Genomic DNA, 20,477 nt, shown 5'->3' on the forward strand with positions numbered 1-20,477 from the left:
AATTTTGCAAGGAAATTATTTTATTAATGATTGAAAGTAGAGTTATTTGAGGTGGAGTAGTTTCCTTAGTTTAAGTCGAGAATATTCTTTATCAGCACGAATTCCCCTAATTATCCTGATAAATCGAAACTAAATATCTTTACTTACTTAGGAGTGAGACGACACGCGGGAAAACACTTTTTCGAAGTCGATTTTTCCCGGATGCCCTTAATAAAATTTTATTAATTGAACAATTAAAAATAATATCTTGAAAACGAAAAAAAGTAGTTGTTTATTAAAATTTTTTAAATAAAATCTTAAACTATATTTTAAGGACAAAAAAAAGGGTCATAATTATATAACCTTGATGTTATTATCAATAAGATTGTGCGAGATCCAATTATTTTTTCAAACTACATTTCGTTCAGGAACTTACTCTCCACATCTGGTTTAGTAAAATTGTAATAACAAATAGAAAAATGTTATTAATATTGTTAAGTTCTCGTGGATGACTTTTCACCTTTTTAATAAGTGAAAATTGTCGAATGTAACAAATTATTAGTGAAATGTTATTTATTTTTTAGTAGAATTTGACTGATTGCTAGAATGCTAGGTATCTAATTTACTAAATAAATTAGTGAAACTGTTTAATAGACTATTTATAAACCAGTTCTACTAATTGATAGTAGTAAGTCGACTAGTAATTAGTAAAACTCCAGTTATCGCTCGAACAATTATTACTAAATCTTTTCGACTATTTTTCGTCGTTTCATTAGTAACTTTTTACTAATTCAGGTTTAGAGAGTAAATACATCTAAAAGTTGGTGAAATAATTGTATAACTTAATAAATTAAGTTAAATATAATAGATTTATTTATTAAGTTAAATTTAATAAAAAATGTCTTATGAAAATATTTCATTTTTCTAGTTTTTAAAAATATCATCAGGAATATTAGTCTTCTGAACCGCGATAATATGTGATCTAGACAGGCTTGATCTCGTGAGCAGCACTAATCAGGATGAAATGTGGATGTGAATCCCTATTTCCACGAATACGATAAGTTGAAAAGGTTATAATATAAATATATTTATTTTATTAAAATCTCAGAATGGATTTCTAAACGAAACGGTTGGTCTATAATGAAGTATATATTAGATTGGGAATTAATATAATTAATTACAATTACAGCTATGCAATTCATTTTTTTAATAAAAATTCTTTTCTTTATTTAAAATTTTGTTACTATATAACAAAAACTCGTTCATTAAATCGAGTTGAACACAATAGAACATATAACTTTTTACGATATGAAAACAATAAAAATTCTTACGTACCAAATGTATTATTTTTAATACTAATAGAGAACAAATAATTTTGGTAATATTAATTAATACTTTGTGGTACTGGGTACATCTTCTAATGAAATAATTATAATTACGAATAATACGATATTATTAACATAAAAAGAAATTTAACACATTCGACGGTGATAGATAAATAACGATATGTAAATTTGAAATATATGTCTTCTTATTTTTCAGAGATCATGTTTCTTTATATGCAATAGTTAAATATATAACTTTTCTCTTTGACTTAGGGAAATTAAATTTCGTTGGAAAGAATAAAAAGTGTACTTAAAATAAGGAAATAAAAAAAATGATTTGTCTTCACCTTTTTTTTAACTATTTTCCAACCTAACCATTTCATTTAAAATAGAAGGAAATAATTCAGCTTGTTCGTCTTTTGAAAGAGATATCCACTCCATTTCGATAAGATTCATTAATCCATCCTCCTGATCTACTTGTTGCGATTTTTTATTTGAGTGACTAGTCCCATTTAATTTCTTCATTGCTATTTTCTTTTGTAGTTTAATCAACGAAGAGCAATCTGAAGTCATAGAACTAATTTTTTTTGAACAAGAAAGAATTGCATCCTCAACTTTTGTTTTCTTACTTTTATTTTTTATTTTCTTTACCGCAAAATGATCCATGGGTGGTACAACCAATCCTTTCCCCTTCAAATCACTTTTTACTTTTAATTTATTTGTTTTGTCAATGTTGCAAGTTCCACTATTTTTATTTGTAGGAGGTACAAAGGTCTTCCCTTTTTTGAATATGGTTGTCGATGAAGCAATATTTTTCTTTTTATTCAAGCTTTTTTTTTTGTTTTCATTTAATACGGAATTATTCGAAGTTGTAGGAGGATTTTCTTCATAACTGTTCGCACTTATATTATTTGCAACATGTTGACTTTCTGGCGGGCAATAATTAATTAGTGAAGCCGATGATTCTTCGTAAATTTCTTGTGGAAATGTTTGTTTTTTTGGTAATTGAATATGTAACAAATCTTTGTCTTGAGAATAATTTGTTTGTTTTGCTGGTAATTGAATCTGTACCGAACCTTTGTCTTGAGAATAATTCATTTGTTTTGCTGGTAATTTAATCTGTACCAAACCTTTGTCTTGAGAATAATTCATAATTTCTTCACTTGTTTGAAGTTTCTGAATTTTGTAATTTTTCTGATCTTCTATTGAGGTAGACATAAGGTGCTTCCTTCCAAGAATAGATGTTGCTGGTAAGGCATTGGGTTCCTCAGCAGAGCAGGTTTTTTGAACTTCATTTGAAAAAGCATCATTATTTGAATACATATGAAAATTCAAATCTTCGGAGCTCATATGTACATCATTTGCAATATATTGAGTTTCTGGCACAGAATAATTAATCGACGAAGGTGACGATTTTCCATCAACATGATAAACATCATCTATTGATGTTTTGTTGACATTCTTTAAATATATCTGGTTTTCCGATTGGATTTGTAAATTTTCGTCTTGAGAATAATGTAAATTATGTTCACTGTTTATCTGCGAGTTCCGAGTTTTGTAGATTATTTGATTTCCTATTATTGTTGGTACATGACGCTTCAATGTGAGATTAGATGTTGATGGTTTAGCAATGGATTCCTCAACAAAGCTGGTTTCCTGGTCTTCATTTAAAAAAGCATTACTTAAAATTTGAACATTTCCTTCATTTCTTATAGGTATTCCATTTGCAAATGTATAAATATGCTGAAACTCTGGTTCTGAAAAAAACGTTCTTATAAATTTTTTTTATAAAATTGCAAAATTTTGTGCATATTTTGAAAAAAAATGAATGATGTAAATATAGACCGAACTTGAAAATAAAATATTTATGAAGAAATGATTACAATATAAAACATTGTGCTTTACGAAAAGATCAACAATTACTTTTTTAAACTTTAATTATCCTCCTTATTAGAGATGTGCAAAAAGCTCGAATAGCCGAGCCGCAATTTTGTCGAACCGAGCCCGATGTATCGAGTACTCGAAACATTCTGGTACCCGAATATTTCGGGTACTCGAGTGAATTCGGGTACTCGAAATTTTCGAGTGCTCAATTTGATTCAAGCTTTTAAATTGAAAAATTTTTTTTTATACAAAAAAAAATTTAATTAAAAATTAAAGTAGAAAATTTTGGATTTTCTCAAGGGCTCGAATTAGAGCTATGCAAAATAATTCGAACCGAACTGTTCGAATTTTTTCGCCTAGTTAATATAAAATTCGAACCGAACCGAGTTTTGTTCGGTTTTGGAACGCTAAAATGTCGAATTTTAAAATTCGACATTTCAGTCGCCTAGTTCGAATGTCGAATATTCGACATTCGAACTAGCCCAGTTCAGATGTCGAATATTCAACATTCGACATTTCGGCGTCCCAAAACCGAACAAAACTCGGTTCAGTTCGAATTTTGCACAGCTCTAGCTCGAATCAAATCGAGTACAGTAGAATCTCGGTTATCCGAGGCACTAAACATGCTTGGATAATACGGAATAACTCGGATAAAACGGATCGAGCGACTAAATCAGGAAAAAAAATGTACAGAACAAATGAAATTTTCATTTGTTCCGTGTTATCCGAGTTTTCGATTATCCGAGGCACCTCTTCCCCACATTACCTCGGATAATCGAGATTCTACTGTACTCGAAAGTTTCGAGTACCCGAAATTATTCGAGCTTTTTATAAAGCTCGGCTCGGCCCGAGCTCGAAAATACTCGATCAAGCTTCGAGCTTTTTGCACACCTCTACTCCTTATAGAAACACTTCAATAAGAAACTCACTCACGGTCATATTATTCAGCAGTCACGTGCCCTATGTTTTTTACTAATGAAACTGAAGTTACCAACGTTGATTTAACCAAAAAATTTCTCTAAAAAGTTTAGAATACAAATTTTTCTTGTTTATTTTTAACCCAAGCAAACCTTCCAAACCCTAAAATAAAAAAAAGGTTGGAAAACAGAAGTTGTTATTTCTTCTCACGGATTTTCCAAAAATCACGAAATTTCAATTAAATTAATAATTCCTCGCTCCGGTAGCAAGTTTTTTCTTCTGATAATTACTTATTCTAATGTCAGAAGCCCTTTAAAAAAATTGAAAAGGTTCCAAGTCGGGGAAAACAATGATTTTGGTATTTTTGTCACGGATTTTTCGAAAATCCTAGAATTTCTAGTAATTTAATAATTCCTTGCTCAGATAGTAATTTTTTCTTTTGATACTTGACATTAAAATAAATAATTATCACAAGAAAGAAATTGCTACCAAGGAGAGGAATTATTGATTCACTTGAAATTTTGTGAGTTTTAAAAAATTCGACAAAAGAAATAAAAATCACTGCTTTCCATTTAGTCGAAATTTCGTGATTTTTGGAAAATCCGTGAAAAAAATAACTTATGTTTTCCTACCTTTCTCTTATTTTAGGGTTTGAAGAGTTAACTTGGATTAAAAATAAACAAATTTTATTAAGAAAAATTTGTATCCTGAACTTTTTAGAGAAAATTTTGTTTTGAATTATTTCGTTGAATCAACGTTGGTAACTTCAGTTTCATTTTTACTATGAGAATACGTGATCACTGACAATGAGTAATATGTATATAAAAAAAAAACAAGTAGAATGTACAAACCTTTGTTGAAAGCTGTTGAGGAACATGGAGAATCCATAGAAGTTGCAATATTCAACGGTGCTGGAGGTATGGAAGAAACATCAGACGATGAAGAAGTTGTGTTTTTTCCGCTGTAACAATTGAAGAAAATTAATAAGTTACGTAATTAAATTTTACACAGTGGCGGACACAGGTTGAGGCAAGGTTTTTTTGGTGGAGTCAACCATTCAAAAAAATTAAATCAATATAAAGTTATCTCTTTTTATTTCATAGGAATATAAGACTCTTGGGGGCCAAGCACCATTGGCCCCCTGGATCCGCCACTGATTTTCTATAAAGTTAATCACTTCAGTAATTAATAAATTACAAGTAGATGATCAGTACTAGAAATTACATGACTACAAATGAAAATCAACGAATAAAAGTTGTTTACAAAACATGAAATTTTTAAAGGTTCAAATAAACTAAATATTTCTTAAAAATGAACAAATTCAAAAAAGAATAACTAATAAAAAATATCAATTTTAATCAATTTAAAACTTTATAATTTATTTATTTAAAGGAAAAGGAAAAACATTAATTTAGCTTATTTAAACGTTTAAACACTTGACAACATTTTTAAAATAATTTTTCAATCAACTTTAATATATATTTATTAAATATATTAAATTGATGTAATCAGTTATTTATTGCTTACTATCTATGTGAAATATGTGGTCTCAAAAAAAGCATTTCATTGTAGTGAATCCAAGATGGATTCGTCATTTTATCTTTGCGAACAAATTGGTCTCGCAAACATTTCCAGCGAGATTTAGAGCCATCTGAAAATTGAAAAAAAAGTTTTTTAAATTACTCAATCTATTCCAAAAGATATTTTAATATTTATGATGATAAAAAGGTTTTTTTAATAGTTTAAATGTTAATTTTTTCAAATTTGCAAACATTTATTAAATTTTGACTAAAATCATTTTAAAGATTTCCTTTAGAGACAATTTCCTGGTATCTAAGCTCTGAGGAATAAAAATTTTTGAGAACATAAAATTTAAAGAACTGGAATAAGGAGCCAATAAATAACAGAATATAAAAGCAAAAATTTTCCGTGTTGACTGCAGTATATAACCTATAACTTTAACACAGTGCATAAAGACTTATATATGTATATAACATTATATACGCATCAGATGTAAGGGCAATTATTTTGAATAATAAATTTTTTATTTTGCACATGTATATTCACTCATTTATTTCAAATGTATATAAATTATTTTAATTAGTACTTACTTTTAATATCGAGTCCCATGCTTGTTAGTTTTTCGTCTATTTGAACCCACATTGCCTCCTTGCTTTGATCTGAGATATCTATAAAATTCTTATCATAAATCCAAGGATTAATTTTAACGATTTCAATTAACTCTTGGTTAAAAATAGTAATATTGTCCTTAAAAGACATTTTAAAAAACTCGAGCAGATAATAACTGTTAAAAATATGCAATTATTATTAGTACCGGTTAACACCAAAATATGACGATAATAATATATGAATAGATAGAAGGTTCAAATATAATTAATTTAGCATTTCAACCGCCAAAAATAGAGGCTCTGCAGTCGAGTGATTAAAGTTTGTCACTTTTGTTCACAATTGGGATTTGAAATACATACTACGATACGCCATCTGGTGTTTACCTGCTTTCGGAGCTTTCTTGGTTTTTTTTATCTCTTTCTGGTGCATATGTTAGAAAGAGATAAAAAACCAAGATGGTTTCCGAAAGCAGGTACAGCGATGGGTCGTTTCTCGTGATCTCAGATTCCATATGAAATAGGGTTAGTTTTATCTCTATCAAATAATTTTGTTTATTGCTTTATTAACTTTTTCCAAAAATAATTAAACGATTGCTAATTAAAGCATTATGGATACAGATGAGAAATCAATTTTTAAAAGACTCTTAATTAAATTGGTGTCGAAACACGAGGTATTACATGATAGAGAATCGGATGGCTTTATAAACAGGAATAAAAAGAAAAGAATCTGGGAAGATATTGCTTCAGAAATTTGTATTTACAACAATGAAGAAGTGTCGGGTAAAATATATTTTTAATACTAAAATAAAATAAATTTTAGCATAAGATTAAAATTAACAATATTATTTTTTTTTTTTTTGCTTATGGGTGATTCTTCTAAAAGTGTCATACTTATCAATTTAGAAAAAAATAAACAATTTCATTTATCTGCATTTATGCAGTATCTAAAATAATTTCATCACCGAAGCCTTTTTAGCATGTCTTCAATATGACTTCTATAAGAAAACGAAGTATCAACTACTTTAATAAAAATTCCTAAAAGAATTTAATTAGTTACAAAAAAATTTAATAACATTCTACGCAAAGATTTCATTATTTTCATAAATAATAAAAATTTCACATGAATTCAATTATTTACGAATTATTTTCATATATTATTCAATTATTTTCATAAATAATATTTTTTACAGGGATTCAATTATTTTTATAAATAATAAAACTCAATGCTGAATTTCAATTATTTTTAATACTTACAATTTTAATGGAATTCATTGGAAAAAATTATTCTTCTTAAAAAATTTATCAAAGAAATTTATTTATTTTACTAACCTTTGCTACAATTTATTAGAATTTAAGTACTATTTTCACAACTTTGAATAAAATTCTTGGCAGACTTTTAATTATTGTTAATATAATTTTCATCAAATTTCTCGAAAAATGCAATTATTCTTAAAAATTTTATTAAAATTTGTCCAGAGAATTCAATTATTTAAAAATTATTTGATAAAAAATTCTTTATGAAAATTCAATTTTAAGAAACATTCAATTGCTTAATAAAATATTTATTTTTATAGTTAAATAATTAAATTCTCGTACAATTTTCTAATAAATATTGATTTAAAAATGAATTTCAAATTAAAATCTTTGAAAATTTAAACCTTTCTTACTTTTATATAAGAATTCTATATAGAATTAATTTTTCTCAAAAAGTTTAATATAATTTTTTTTAATTATTTGAAGTTTTTAATTTCTAATATATACATATTTAGTTGAAGAATGTCAGAATAATCGAAATTTCGTAAAATTAAATTGTAAACAATAGAACTTCAAAATTCACAAAGAACTTTTTCAAAAATTATTCTAAAAAAATTAACTTAAAGAAGAATTTTAGTTGAAAATTCTAGAAATGAATAATCGTAATTATGAAAATAAATTTTGTAGATGTTACAGTAACAAAGTAGCAAGTTGCAATTATTATAAAGCATAACAAAGCGACCACTCCGAGTCAAAGACTCGGAGTGATCGATATCTTCATGTTTTATAATAAATATTCTTATGTTATTGAATTTCAAATTTTTGAAAATCTTAATTTCTTTAAAAAAATAATGATTAAATATTTAATTAAAAATTAAGTTATTGATGTTTTTCGGAAAATTTTCAATTTAAAAACCTGGAAAAATTCCGTTTTTTAACCTGGAAAACCTGCAAAAAGTCAGGGAATTTGAAAAAGGCAAAAATTTGGCAACCCTGATTACTGATATTTTTATACATTAAAAATATCCAAAACAAAATTTTAATGCACATTCAAATAAAGCTGAGATTCTGATGTTTAATTTGCCCATAAATTATTTGTGAAAAGGAGGAAAATTATTTTTTTTATAAATAACACAGGCCGACAAGATTTACTTTCCAAGAATCAGATAATACTTTTCCGAAGGTTTTCGACGTGCTGAATCCGAATCCGGCCTTAAAATAGACCCATCACGTCAGGTTTTCGAGATATTTTAACCTAAAAGTGCAAAAAACCTGTTTTTAGTCATATTTGATGTCATGTAACATCAAGAGATAATTTTTTTATTTAAAAAGTCAATATTGCGTCTAAAAGTGCTACTCTTCCCCTTTAATATCCATTTTGAAAATTTAAAAAATCTTCATTTGTCTCTGAGTAATCGTTCATTGAATTTTTTGATTTTGGCGAATTCTTCGAAAACTGAGTAGAAACAGACAAAACTTCGATAATAAAGCAGATTTTAACTACAAACATCTAAATTTTAAATAGTTCTGAGGATTTTCGATATAACTGAATACGAATTCGATATTAGATTCACAAAATTCAAAATGGCGTATACAATATGGCAGACGATTTACTTAAAATTGATTGTATTTGCCTAAAATTTGCCATTTTCAATTCTGTCAATCTGATATCGAATTCGTATTCAGTTATATCGAAAATCCTCACAACTATATAAAATTTAGATGTTTGTAGTTAAAATCTGCTTTATTATCGAAGTTTTGTCTGTTTCTACTCAGTTTTCGAAGAATTCGACAAACTCAAAAAATTCAATGAACGATTACTCAGAGACAAATGGAGATTTTTAAAATTTTCAAAATGGATATTAAAGGGGAAGAGTAGCACTTTTAAACGCAATATTGACTTTTTAAATAAAAAATTATCTCTTGATGTTACAAGACATCAAATATAACTAAAAACAGGTTTTTTGTACTTTTAGGTTAAAATATCTCGAAAACCTGACGTGATGGGTGTATTTTGAGGCCAGATTCGGATTCAGCACGTCGAAATCCTTCGGAAAAGTATTGTCTGATTCTTGGAAAGTAAATTGAATCAAATTTTGTTGGCCTGTGTAATCGAAATTTACATTTTGTTCCGAGTAAAAATTCAATTCCAACACCAAAGCCTTGATTTTTATTAAATAATTGAATATACAAGTAAGTTAAACGGAATATTTCGATGATAATATAAAGTTACGGTGTCAAATTTGTATATTTTACTGAAAAATACATTTTAATTGTGCCCTAATGAGCATAAATGTGAAAATAGTATATTTCGTAACGAGTGCGAGCAGTTGCCAATTTTTGAATGAGCGTTTGTTCCAAAAAAAGTGCTCGTTCAAAAATTGGCAACTGCTCGCACAATAGTTACGAACGATATTTTTCATAACAAGGTGCAAAAAAGTGCCCTTTTTAGCATCGCGTTTTGAAAATTTTTTTTTCATCTCCGAAGCCTTTTTATTAAAATGTGCGAGTTTTTCTTTTGTTTTTAATATTCACCTGCATTATTTTGAAAAAATTAACTCAAATAACCATCAAATCAGATACTTAAATTAGATTTCTATTTTAATCGGACTGAATATATTTGATATTAAAATATGCAAATTATTATTTTTTAAGTTTTATTTTTGATTACGTGAACGATATTAGAGTATATTTTTAATAGAGAAAATCGCAAATCAAATAAAACTAATCTACTATCTAAAACTGAATCAGTGAAATTAGACTGAGAATCAGTGACTCTATTTTCGCGATTTGAATCAGTGAAATTTCATTGAAGATCAGTTAAAAATGATTGAAATTTGAGTCATTTTTCACTGATTGGCAAATTAAAAAATAACTAAAATTTTCAATATGTGTGACAGAAATTTTCAGTGGTTTTTTAATTGTCGAATCAGTGGAAAATGACTGAAATTTCAGTTATGTGAAATTCCAATTATTCAAATCGTGAGAATAGAGTCACTGATTCAGATTTAGAGAGTAATGGGGCAACAAAGACAATCTTCTTCAAAAAAGAAAAACTGTAATATTTTTAACAATTAATTTTGCGCAACTGAAAAATCCTACTCTTGAGTATAAAATAAAGTAGTTTCAATAGAAAAAACCATATAATTTTATAAAAAATATATTGGAAAATTGAAGTTCAAATGCAGAACTTTCAGAAAAATCACCCTTATATTATAAATATAATATGAACTAGAGATATAAATTGTTTTTTTGAAATTGAAATTATAACAGTTTCAGATATAATGTCCAAATGGGCAACATTAAAAAAGAGATTTGCAGAAGAGCAAAAAAAAATACGGGAATATATCCCGTCAGGATCAGCAGCACCGGAAAAACTTCCTGAATGGGAATATTTTCAAGATATGAAATTTCTTGAAAAGTTTTCTAAACATATTCCGTAAGCGACAAATATTAAAATTTCTATAGAATTTCTTCTATTACATATTAATAAATCTTGGCACATAAGTATTCCTTACAAATCATTAATTTGATTTCAAAATATATATGTGACCTGGTCTACGAAAAGGGACCTTACGTGCGAAAACAAGTTTTCGAGGAAAAAGCAGTTAAAGTTTAACTTAGAAAAATCCTTTTAACTTTTAAAAATATTAATATTAACTGTTGAAAGTTGTCAAAGAAACTGTCAACTTTTCTAAATAATAAAAAATTATCGTCTTCGTTATTTTAATTTGTATTATAATAAAAAAATCAGTTTTTTCGTATTTTTACTCTTGTTTCTTTTGACTTTAAAAATTTTTTAAAAAAACTTCTGATCAACTTATGACTTTTTGGTTTTCACTATCTTAAGGAGCGTTTCAAACTCTATCCGAATCAACAAAAAAGTAAAAAATGATTTTTTGACACGTAAGGTCCCTTTTCGTAGACCAGGTCACATATTTCTAAAATTAATAAATTTATGGATTTTATATTTAAACAAATGTTTAAGAAAAATATCGCAAAAAAATGTATAAATGTAAAGAATTTAGTAACAAAAATTTACAAGACATTTTCTTGTTTGGTAAATAAATAAAAAATATTTCAATAAAAAGCTCTTTTGCTTGAACGATGTTTTTTCAGAAAATATCTAAAAATATATGTCAAATAATTTAAAAATAAAGCAAAATATAATTTAAAAATTATAAGTAGATTGAAAAAAGTAATAAAAAGATGTTTAAATTAGTAATTATCGCCTTATAAGCAAAGAATAATTGCAAATAGGGCAATTGTTTCAGTAAAAAAAATGTTTGCTTTAATCATTAAAGCAACTATACTGTCATATAAGTAATTTTATTAAAGAAAACAAGTGTTGTCTTTTTTACAAAAACAATTACCGTGTTTACAATGATTTTTCTATTCGGTAAACATTATCGAATTGAAAATTTTATTTTTAATACTGCGTTTTTTTCCATGTGGTATTTTTTAAAGAAAAAAGGAATTCAAATCAATTTTCCTTTAAACTTTTTCAATTCTTAGGTAACATTGTATATTTTATTAATTGTGTTTTTTTCCTATATAGTACAGTTTCAAATGTTAAAAAAGATAAACAATTGGAAGTAATTGATGAAAGTTGCAGTTCTGGTTCTGATTCCGAATATTTTTCTGGAGAAAATAGCATTACTGAAAATAATGATGATGGTATAGTATTTTAAAACATTTAGAATTTATAATACAATAGTATAAAAAATATTTAATTTTTATGTTAAAATATATAATGAAATTTTAAAAAAGAATATGGTTTGAAGGTAATCATCAGCTTTCACTTAGTTTTTGTTCCATATTTTATAAGAACAATAACCCAAATAAATGCCTGCATTCATTAATGCAGATAATTAGGTTATACCTTACTTTATAATAATTATTCGTTTGTATTATTTTCATCCTACGATTTGAATGACTTTTTAGACTTACTTACTTCTGAAAGTGAAGAAGGAGATTTAACACAGCCAGAAAGTTCTACAGTCCTACAACATAATTCGTCTATAACAAATAGTTACATGTTGATTATGCGTGCACAATGGAAAAAAATACCGGAAGCAAATAAAATAATAGGTTACACAAATATAAAAAAAATGATTCAAGATAAGAAAGATGCTCGTTGAATGCATTTTGTAATATTATAAAAGTTCCTTCATTTTATAAATAAACATTTTTAATGCATATGTTACATTTATTTACGTTTCTATTTTCCTAAAAAACCTTTTGATAATTATTATTGTATTTAAAACATTGACAATCTATTTAAGTATGGACTACAAATTTAATAAAATAAAGTAACATAGAAACACAAGTTTTAAAAATTAAAAAACTTTATATTATTTTAATTTTTAAATTAATTATAAACAACTTTTTTCCACACTCGAATTTACTATAATATGATGACTAATTTGTTTAAATGACTTAGTATCAATTGAATGATTGAAATGATTGAAATGATTACAAGTATAGCTGAATTCTTGAAATCATTTTAATCCAAACGAATGACATTTTTGTCCATCAATAAATTTATTCCAATCACAGTAATCTATTTGAACACACTTAAATTCAATTGAATTCCTGTTAACATTTCAAATCTGTTAAAATGACGAAAAATGATATCAATTTAATCCAGTTTAATGCTTTATGGAAATTTTAAAAAGTGAAATCATTTGAATCTTTTCTTGAACATAAACATTGTTAACATTTTAATTTTTTGGATTGAAATGGATTAAACTGATTACAACTATGCTATGAATTCTCAATCATTTTAATCCAAACCAATGTCGTTTTCGTCCTTTTTGTGATATCATTTTAATTCATTTTAATACACACCTTCTTACCAGGTAATTAATTTTAAAAAAGTAGCTATCGAAAAATTAAACTTGAGGACCAAAAAAACTCGTTTCAGATACTTCAGAAAACTGAAAAAATTCCATTCTTTTATTTATTTTCATAATTTTTTCCTAATTTTCATCAAAAATATTTACTTTATTGTATCCTGCTAATACATTCAATTCCTGCATCGAATTTTATTATTCATGAAAGAATTTAAATATTTATAAAAATAATTTAATTCTTGCGAAGAATTTTATAAAATTTTTTAAATAATTGAATTTGTAAAAAATTTTATTTTTCATGAAAGTAATTGAATTCTTACGAAGATTTCTACAAAATTTTCTTTCGAATAATTGGATTTTGTTTTTAAATTTTTATGAAAACAGAAAATATTGAAAAACATTGAATTGTGAAAAGTTTTTAAAAATAATTAAATTTTACAAAGAATTCTATTAAAGTTCTTGACAATATAATTGAATGTCTGTGTGGTATTTTATTAAATTTTTTTGAAAATAATTGAATTTTTGTAATGAATATTGTTATTTATAAAAGTAATTGAATTATGCAAAGAATTTTATTAAAATACTAAAAAAGTAGTAGTTATCGAAAAATTTTTATTATTCATGAAAAGAATTGAATTCTCGAGAACGATTTTATTAGAATTTTTTAAAATAATTGAATTTCCAAGAAAAAATTTCATACTTTTAAAAATAATTGAATTGTTGGAAAGAATTTTATTAAAATCTAAAAGGATAATTGAATTATTTCAAAAGAAATTAATTAAAATTGTACGAAATTAAAATAATTGATTTCTTTTGCACAAATTTATTTATTAACATATTTAAAAACAATTAAACTCCTGTGAAAAATTCTAATATTTTTGTAAATAATTGAATTCTTCCAAAGAATGTAAAAAAAAACCATTTTTTTTAAATAATTCATTTTTTCGAGAAATTAAAATTAAATTTTTAAGAATAACTGCATTTCTTAACCACTTCCTGTAAAATAGTATTAAAAATAATTATGATATTATTTATGAAAATAATTGAATAGTTGCAAAAAATTTTATTAAAATTTTCAAAAATAATTGAAATTTCGGGAAAAATTTGGTTATTTATCGACATAATAGAATTCTATTGAAGAATTATTTATGTAAATAATTGAATTCTTTTGCGAAATTTCATGAAAATACTAGATATTGAAAATTTAAAGTAGGTAATGGGAAATCTCTCTCTCTCTCTCTCTCTCTCTCTCTCTTAAAAAAAGGGAAATAGTAGCTTTTATAGTAGCTGAAATCTATAAAAAAGTACTCAAATAGTAGCATAACGTAAAAAAAGTAGTAAATAGTAGGTTTCTATGAAAAAAAACTTTTTAACAAATACAAATCACCAACCATATAGTATAACATTTTTTGTTATTATTATTACTGATAAAATTTTTTAAAAAATTTAAACTTGTTCAAATTCCTCTTTATCATATATTTTAAACTAATTCATTAATTAAATAATTTATTACATTAATTGTATTATTAACAATTATTATTATTATTATTATTATTATTATTATTATTATTATTATTATTATTATTATTATTATTATATGTATAACAATTATTAAGAATTATAATATATATTGTAATTAAATAATTTAATTTATCTGAAAATTTGATTAAATTCATTAATTAAAGTAATTAATTAATTATTATTTATACAAAACTTTAACACAACTTTCAGCAGTTGGTAGCATTACATTTGTGACGTCAGAACAAGCGCGTCGCGTCTGCGTTGCGTCTACGTTGCGTTTGCGTTCATTTCACGATACCCATTCTGGAACCGACCTAAAGGCCAACGCAGAATAGATCTGTAACCGGAACCGCAATCGTAAGCGTAAGCGTAAGAATGAGTTAGAGAAGGATAAACAATATACCTATCCTTCTTTAACTCATTCTTACGGTTACGCTTACGATTGCGGTTCCGGTTACAGATCTATTCTGCGTTGGCCTTAACATTCGACGTATTGACAATTCGATGTTTTAAGCATTCGACTAAATGCCGATTCGATGTTTTTAGCATTCGACGTTTTGTCCATTCGATTACTTGGCATTCGACTATTTGATCATTCGACGACTTGGCGATTAGGGGATATGCATGCGTCTGCAGTATAGTGCCAATCAAATTTAACTTAACTTAACCAAGGGCCAAATCAGTTCTACTTTGGAGTTCTTTCGTAATATGCTTCAGAGTAGTCCCAAAAATAGTTGTAAGAATAACTTCGACTTGTGTAATGTTTGACTTTACTATCTAATAAATGTATTGGGTTTACTCGTGAAATGAGTCGGATTAATAATTAATTGATATTAATATTAATTATTAATTGATCTTTCTTATTTTCGGGGTTTTTCCCTCCGTTTTAACGGAATTTTACTTGTTTTATTTTGAATATTTCCGCTTCCTTTTCAAAGGATTAGGCTGCGGTTACACCTCTGCAGGCTGCCTGCCTGCGCAGGCAGGAGCAACGAGAGTAAGGGAGAAGTTTGAAGTCACTGACTCTCTTACTCTTGTACGTTACCATGACAACCTGCAGGCAGGCAGGCTGCCTGCAGAGGTGTAACCGCAGCCTTGCCACAGCCTTAGACCAAGATAAATGAACATCGGGCGGTATTCATAGTCCCGACTTAAGCAAGGACTAAAGCTTTGCTTGATCAAGTCGGTCTTATTCGATTGAGTCGAGCTTAAGACCATATATATTCATAGTCAAAAATAAGCAACTGCTTGGTAAAGGAAATGCACCTTAAGAATTGCTTGACCAAGCAAATGCTTAAGATGATCTTATTGAGCGTTCGGCTTTTTCCGTCAATATTCTCTTGTATCTACCAATAAGCGACGGTAGATAGCTTATATTCATTAGAAAAAATGACGCTAATGCACATAAAATATCTTATAATGGAGAGGAGAGGGGTCAAAAAAACTTAAAAATATGCATAATATTTTAATATTTTTAGGAAAAAAGTTATAAAGTAAAAGGATACAAGAAATGACTACCAGAATGATGAAAAATTGAAATATTCCTATTCCTCACGAAATATTATATTTAGATTCTAAATTTTTCTGTATTAAAAAATAGAAAAAATTATTTTAACTATTATTTTCTAAAAAAATTATTGAGTCAGAATCAGTGAAATTTTACAAGAAATAAGGAGTATTTTTATAATCGAAATGAAAAAAAGCATTTTTATTTGGCCATTGTCTCTAACAAACAAACGACAGAAAAAATTTTGTTTAAAAAAAGTTATTGTAAAATGATTTTTTTTGCAACTTTTTATAAAAAAATCTTATTTTCCTAAAACAATGAACCAAGAGTGCATACAAAAGGGGTGAAACAAATTACTTTCATTTGGAACTACAAAATTTTTAAAAATAGTATTTTTTAATAATTATTTAATATTAAAAGTTTTATTTCCTTATAGGGTGTCGATTTTCTTAGATAATCAATTATTTTTACAAATTTTCAAGTATAGCGTATATAAATATTTCAACATGGGGAAAAAATTCTCCGGATGTTTGTGTGTGGATGCATATCGAAATGTTTTTTCAACATTTCGATGAAAAAAAATACTTTTTATTTCTCGAGAAAATTTTATAAGTTTTGAACCTTTTTTCTAAATTATTAAATTTTAATTATTATTAAATTGTTTTTAACAAAAAATCTTTTCATTTTTATTATAAATATTTATAAAAAGACAATAAGTAATTGCTTAAGTCATGTAAAACGTTGACTTAAAATCATAACCTCAATTCGTTCAAATAAGTTCACTGGCAATGTCAAATACAAGAAGACTATACAGGAGGAACAACTCGAGTATTTCCGATGGTCCCGATTTTAACGGACGATTGGGCGTACTACCCCGAGGCGCACTAGTCTTCTGCACATCTCAACACATGCATAACTGTGTATATTTTATATATATTTCATCTGACAGCTGTAACAGCTGCAAGTTTTTATTATCCCCTCATATTGAATAATAAGTGTAAATATTAAGTGAACTTAATATTTTTAATACAGAAATTTCTAAAAAAAAGTGAGAAGTGTATTTAACACTAGTGTTTTTAATTATGATTCGTATTGATGAAGAGTGTTAATTTAAATAATAAAAGTTGTAATGGGATTTTCATAACCATTTTTTATCTTACAATAAAAAAAGGGTATGTTATATTATAAATTATTATCTATCCTATTGTAATATATAATTTATTATATATTTATTATTGCTGCAATTATATTTATTTCTGTTATAGCATTGTATTTGAGGTTAACCATAACCTCCAAAGAGGAATTTTTCCAACTGAACTAAGTTTTCGGATTTAACGCTCTACGATATTTCAAAGATTTTAAAAGAGATTTATAAATTATAAAAACTAATGAAGATGAAATCAAGCAAAAATATTTCAGAAGATACAAACTCTTTTGGGGCATTTCATTTAGTGTTTTCAAAATCAACTGTCACAGAACTTGCACATAACCAAGAAAATTGTAAACAAAACAAACACACATTATTTAAAGATACACAGATAGAGTTTATACAGTTATGCATGTGTTGCGATGTGCAGAAGACTAGTGCGCCTCGGGGTAGTACGCCCAGTCGTCCGTTAAAAACGGGACCACTGCTCTCTATGAACAAGCAGGCGAGTTGGTTCTCCTGTATAATAGTCTTCTTGGTCAAATAAGATCATCTTATTTGACTATGAATACTTGGCATTCTTAAAGTCCCACTCAAAGTCGAAGCATTTACTTTATCAAGCATATGCTAAAGTTGCGGCTTAAGGCAATGCTTATTGCACGACTATGAATCTAGGAGACGCATGATTTTCCCCTAAACGCCAAGTGGTCGAATGTTCAAATGGTCGAATACCAAGTAGTCGAATCGTTAACTGGTCGAATGCTAGAAACATCGAATAGTCAAAACGTCGAATGTTCAAAACATCGACTCATCAATTGATCGAATGTTCAAAACGTCGAATCGTCATTTGGTCGAATGCTAAAAACGTCGAATCGTCAAATGGTCGAATGCTCAATACGTCGAATGCTCAAATGGTCGAATGCTCAAAAGGTCGAATGCTCAAATGGTCGAATGCTAAAAACATCGAATTCTCAAATAGTCGAATGTTCAAAACGTCGAATCGTCAAATGGTCGAATGCTAAAAACATCGAATTCTCAAATGGTCGAATGTTCAAAACGTCGAATCGTCATTTGGTCGAATGCTAAAAACGTCGAATCTTCAAATGGTCGAATGCTAAAAACATCGAATCGTCAAATGGTCGAATGCTCAAAAGGTCGAATGCTCAAATGGTCGAATGCTAAAAACGTCGAATCGTCAAATGGTCGAATGCTCAAAACGTCGAATCGTCAAAAATTCGAAAAATTTGCTTGGTTTAAGTTAATGTTGACTTAAACCAAGCAAATTTTTCGAATTTTTGATGATTCGACGTTTTGAGCATTCGACCATTTGAGAATTCGACGTTTTGAGCATTCGACCATTTGAGGATTCGACGTTTTGAGCATTCGACCATTTGAGAATTCGACGTTTTGAACATTCGACCATTTGAGAATTCGACGTTTTTAGCATTCGACTATTTGACGATTCGACCTTTTGAGTATTCGACCATTTGACGATTCGACCTTTTGAACATTCGACTATTTGACGATTCGACGTTTTTAGCATTCGACTAAATGACGATTCGACGTTTTGAACATTCGACCATTTGAGAATTCGATGTTTTTAGCATTCGACCATTTGACGATTCGACCTTTTGAGCATTCGACCATTTGACGATTCGATGTTTTTAGCATTCGACCATTTGAGAATTCGACGTTTTGATCATTCGACAAATTGACGATTCGATATTTTGAACATTCGACGTTTTTAGCATTCGATGTTTTTAGCATTCGACCAGTTAACGATTCGACTACTTGGTATTCGACCATTTGAACATTCGACCATTTGTCGTTTAGGGGAAAATCATGCGTCTCGAATCTAGGTGGCAGCTTAAGTCGCTGCTTAAGGGTGCGATCCCATGTGAGCAGAATACGTCGACCGAAAGCAGAAAATCATGAGTGCAAAAGAGATAAATAGATATTGTTGTTCTTTTCACTCTCATGATTTTCTGCTTTCGGTCGACGTATTCTGGAGACGCATGATTTTCCCCTAAACGACAAATGGTCGAATGTTCAAATGGTCGAATACCAAGTAGTCGAATCGTTAACTGGTCGAATGCTAAAAACATCGAATGCTAAAAACGTCGAATGTTCAAAATATCGAATCGTCAATTTGTCGAATGATCAAAACGTCGAATTCTCAAATGGTCGAATGCTAAAAACATCGAATCGTCAAATGGTCGAATGCTCAAAAGGTCGAATCGTCAAATGGTCGAATGCTAAAAACATCGAATTCTCAAATGGTCGAATGTTCAAAACGTCGAATCGTCATTTAGTCGAATGCTAAAAACGTCGAATCGTCAAATAGTCGAATGTTCAAAAGGTCGAATCGTCAAATGGTCGAATACTCAAAAGGTCGAATCGTCAAATAGTCGAATGCTAAAAGCGTCGAATTCTCAAATGGTCGAATGTTCAAAACGTCGAATTCTCAAATGGTCGAATGCTAAAAACATCGAATGCTAAAAACGTCGAATGCTCAAAACGTCGAATCGTCAATTTGTCGAATGATCAAAACGTCGAATTCTCAAATGGTCGAATGCTAAAAACATCGAATCGTCAAATGGTCGAATGCTCAAAAGGTCGAATCGTCAAATGGTCGAATGCTAAAAACATCGAATTCTCAAATGGTCGAATGTTCAAAACGTCGAATCGTCATTTAGTCGAATGCTAAAAACGTCGAATCGTCAAATAGTCGAATGTTCAAAAGGTCGAATCGTCAAATGGTCGAATACTCAAAAGGTCGAATCGTCAAATAGTCGAATGCTAAAAGCGTCGAATTCTCAAATGGTCGAATGTTCAAAACGTCGAATTCTCAAATGGTCGAATGCTCAAAACGTCGAATCCTCAAATGGTCGAATGCTCAAAACGTCGAATTCTCAAATGGTCGAATGCTCAAAACGTCGAATCATCAAAAATTCGAAA

At 28.0% G+C, this 20,477-nt stretch overlaps 2 protein-coding genes across 2 annotated transcripts; one reads left to right on the forward strand and one right to left on the reverse strand.

Moving 5' to 3' along the window:
* Positions 1 to 1,360: 1,360 nt before the first annotated feature.
* LOC122510542 lies at positions 1,361 to 6,386 on the reverse strand. The gene is made up of 4 exons (XM_043625290.1): positions 6,218 to 6,386; positions 5,634 to 5,757; positions 4,958 to 5,067; positions 1,361 to 3,061 (listed from the first exon to the last, which is right to left on the reverse strand). The coding sequence occupies exons 1-4, from the start codon at positions 6,384 to 6,386 to the stop codon at positions 1,659 to 1,661; spliced, it is 1,806 nt and encodes a 601-aa protein (XP_043481225.1). The 3' UTR covers positions 1,361 to 1,658.
* Positions 6,387 to 6,836: 450 nt separating this feature from the next.
* Positions 6,837 to 12,668, forward strand: LOC122510543. The gene is made up of 4 exons (XM_043625291.1): positions 6,837 to 7,015; positions 10,763 to 10,928; positions 12,048 to 12,166; positions 12,434 to 12,668. Exons 1-4 carry the CDS (start codon positions 6,844 to 6,846, stop codon positions 12,628 to 12,630), a joined length of 654 nt encoding a protein of 217 aa, XP_043481226.1. The 5' UTR covers positions 6,837 to 6,843; the 3' UTR covers positions 12,631 to 12,668.
* Positions 12,669 to 20,477: the final 7,809 nt, after the last annotated feature.

The sequence above is a fragment of the Leptopilina heterotoma genome, unplaced genomic scaffold (assembly GCF_015476425.1).
Source record: "Leptopilina heterotoma isolate Lh14 unplaced genomic scaffold, ASM1547642v1 Lhet_70, whole genome shotgun sequence".
Taxonomy (NCBI): Eukaryota; Metazoa; Arthropoda; class Insecta; order Hymenoptera; family Figitidae; genus Leptopilina; species Leptopilina heterotoma.

Bases quoted from the DNA above. Each gene is read 5' to 3' on its own strand.
- LOC122510543 (XM_043625291.1), top strand. From the start codon at position 6,844: ATGGATACAGATGAGAAATCAATTTTTAAAAGACTCTTAATTAAATTG. The intron at 7,016-10,762 runs GTAAAATATATT...AAATTATAACAG, and splicing joins CAACAATGAAGAAGTGTCGG to TTTCAGATATAATGTCCAAA. The intron at 12,167-12,433 runs GTATAGTATTTT...ATGACTTTTTAG, and splicing joins TACTGAAAATAATGATGATG to ACTTACTTACTTCTGAAAGT.
- LOC122510542 (XM_043625290.1), bottom strand. From the start codon at position 6,386: ATGTCTTTTAAGGACAATATTACTATTTTTAACCAAGAGTTAATTGAA. The intron at 5,758-6,217 runs GTAAGTACTAAT...TTCAATTTTCAG, and splicing joins CATGGGACTCGATATTAAAA to ATGGCTCTAAATCTCGCTGG. The intron at 5,068-5,633 runs GTAAGCAATAAA...CAATTGTTACAG, and splicing joins CCACATATTTCACATAGATA to CGGAAAAAACACAACTTCTT.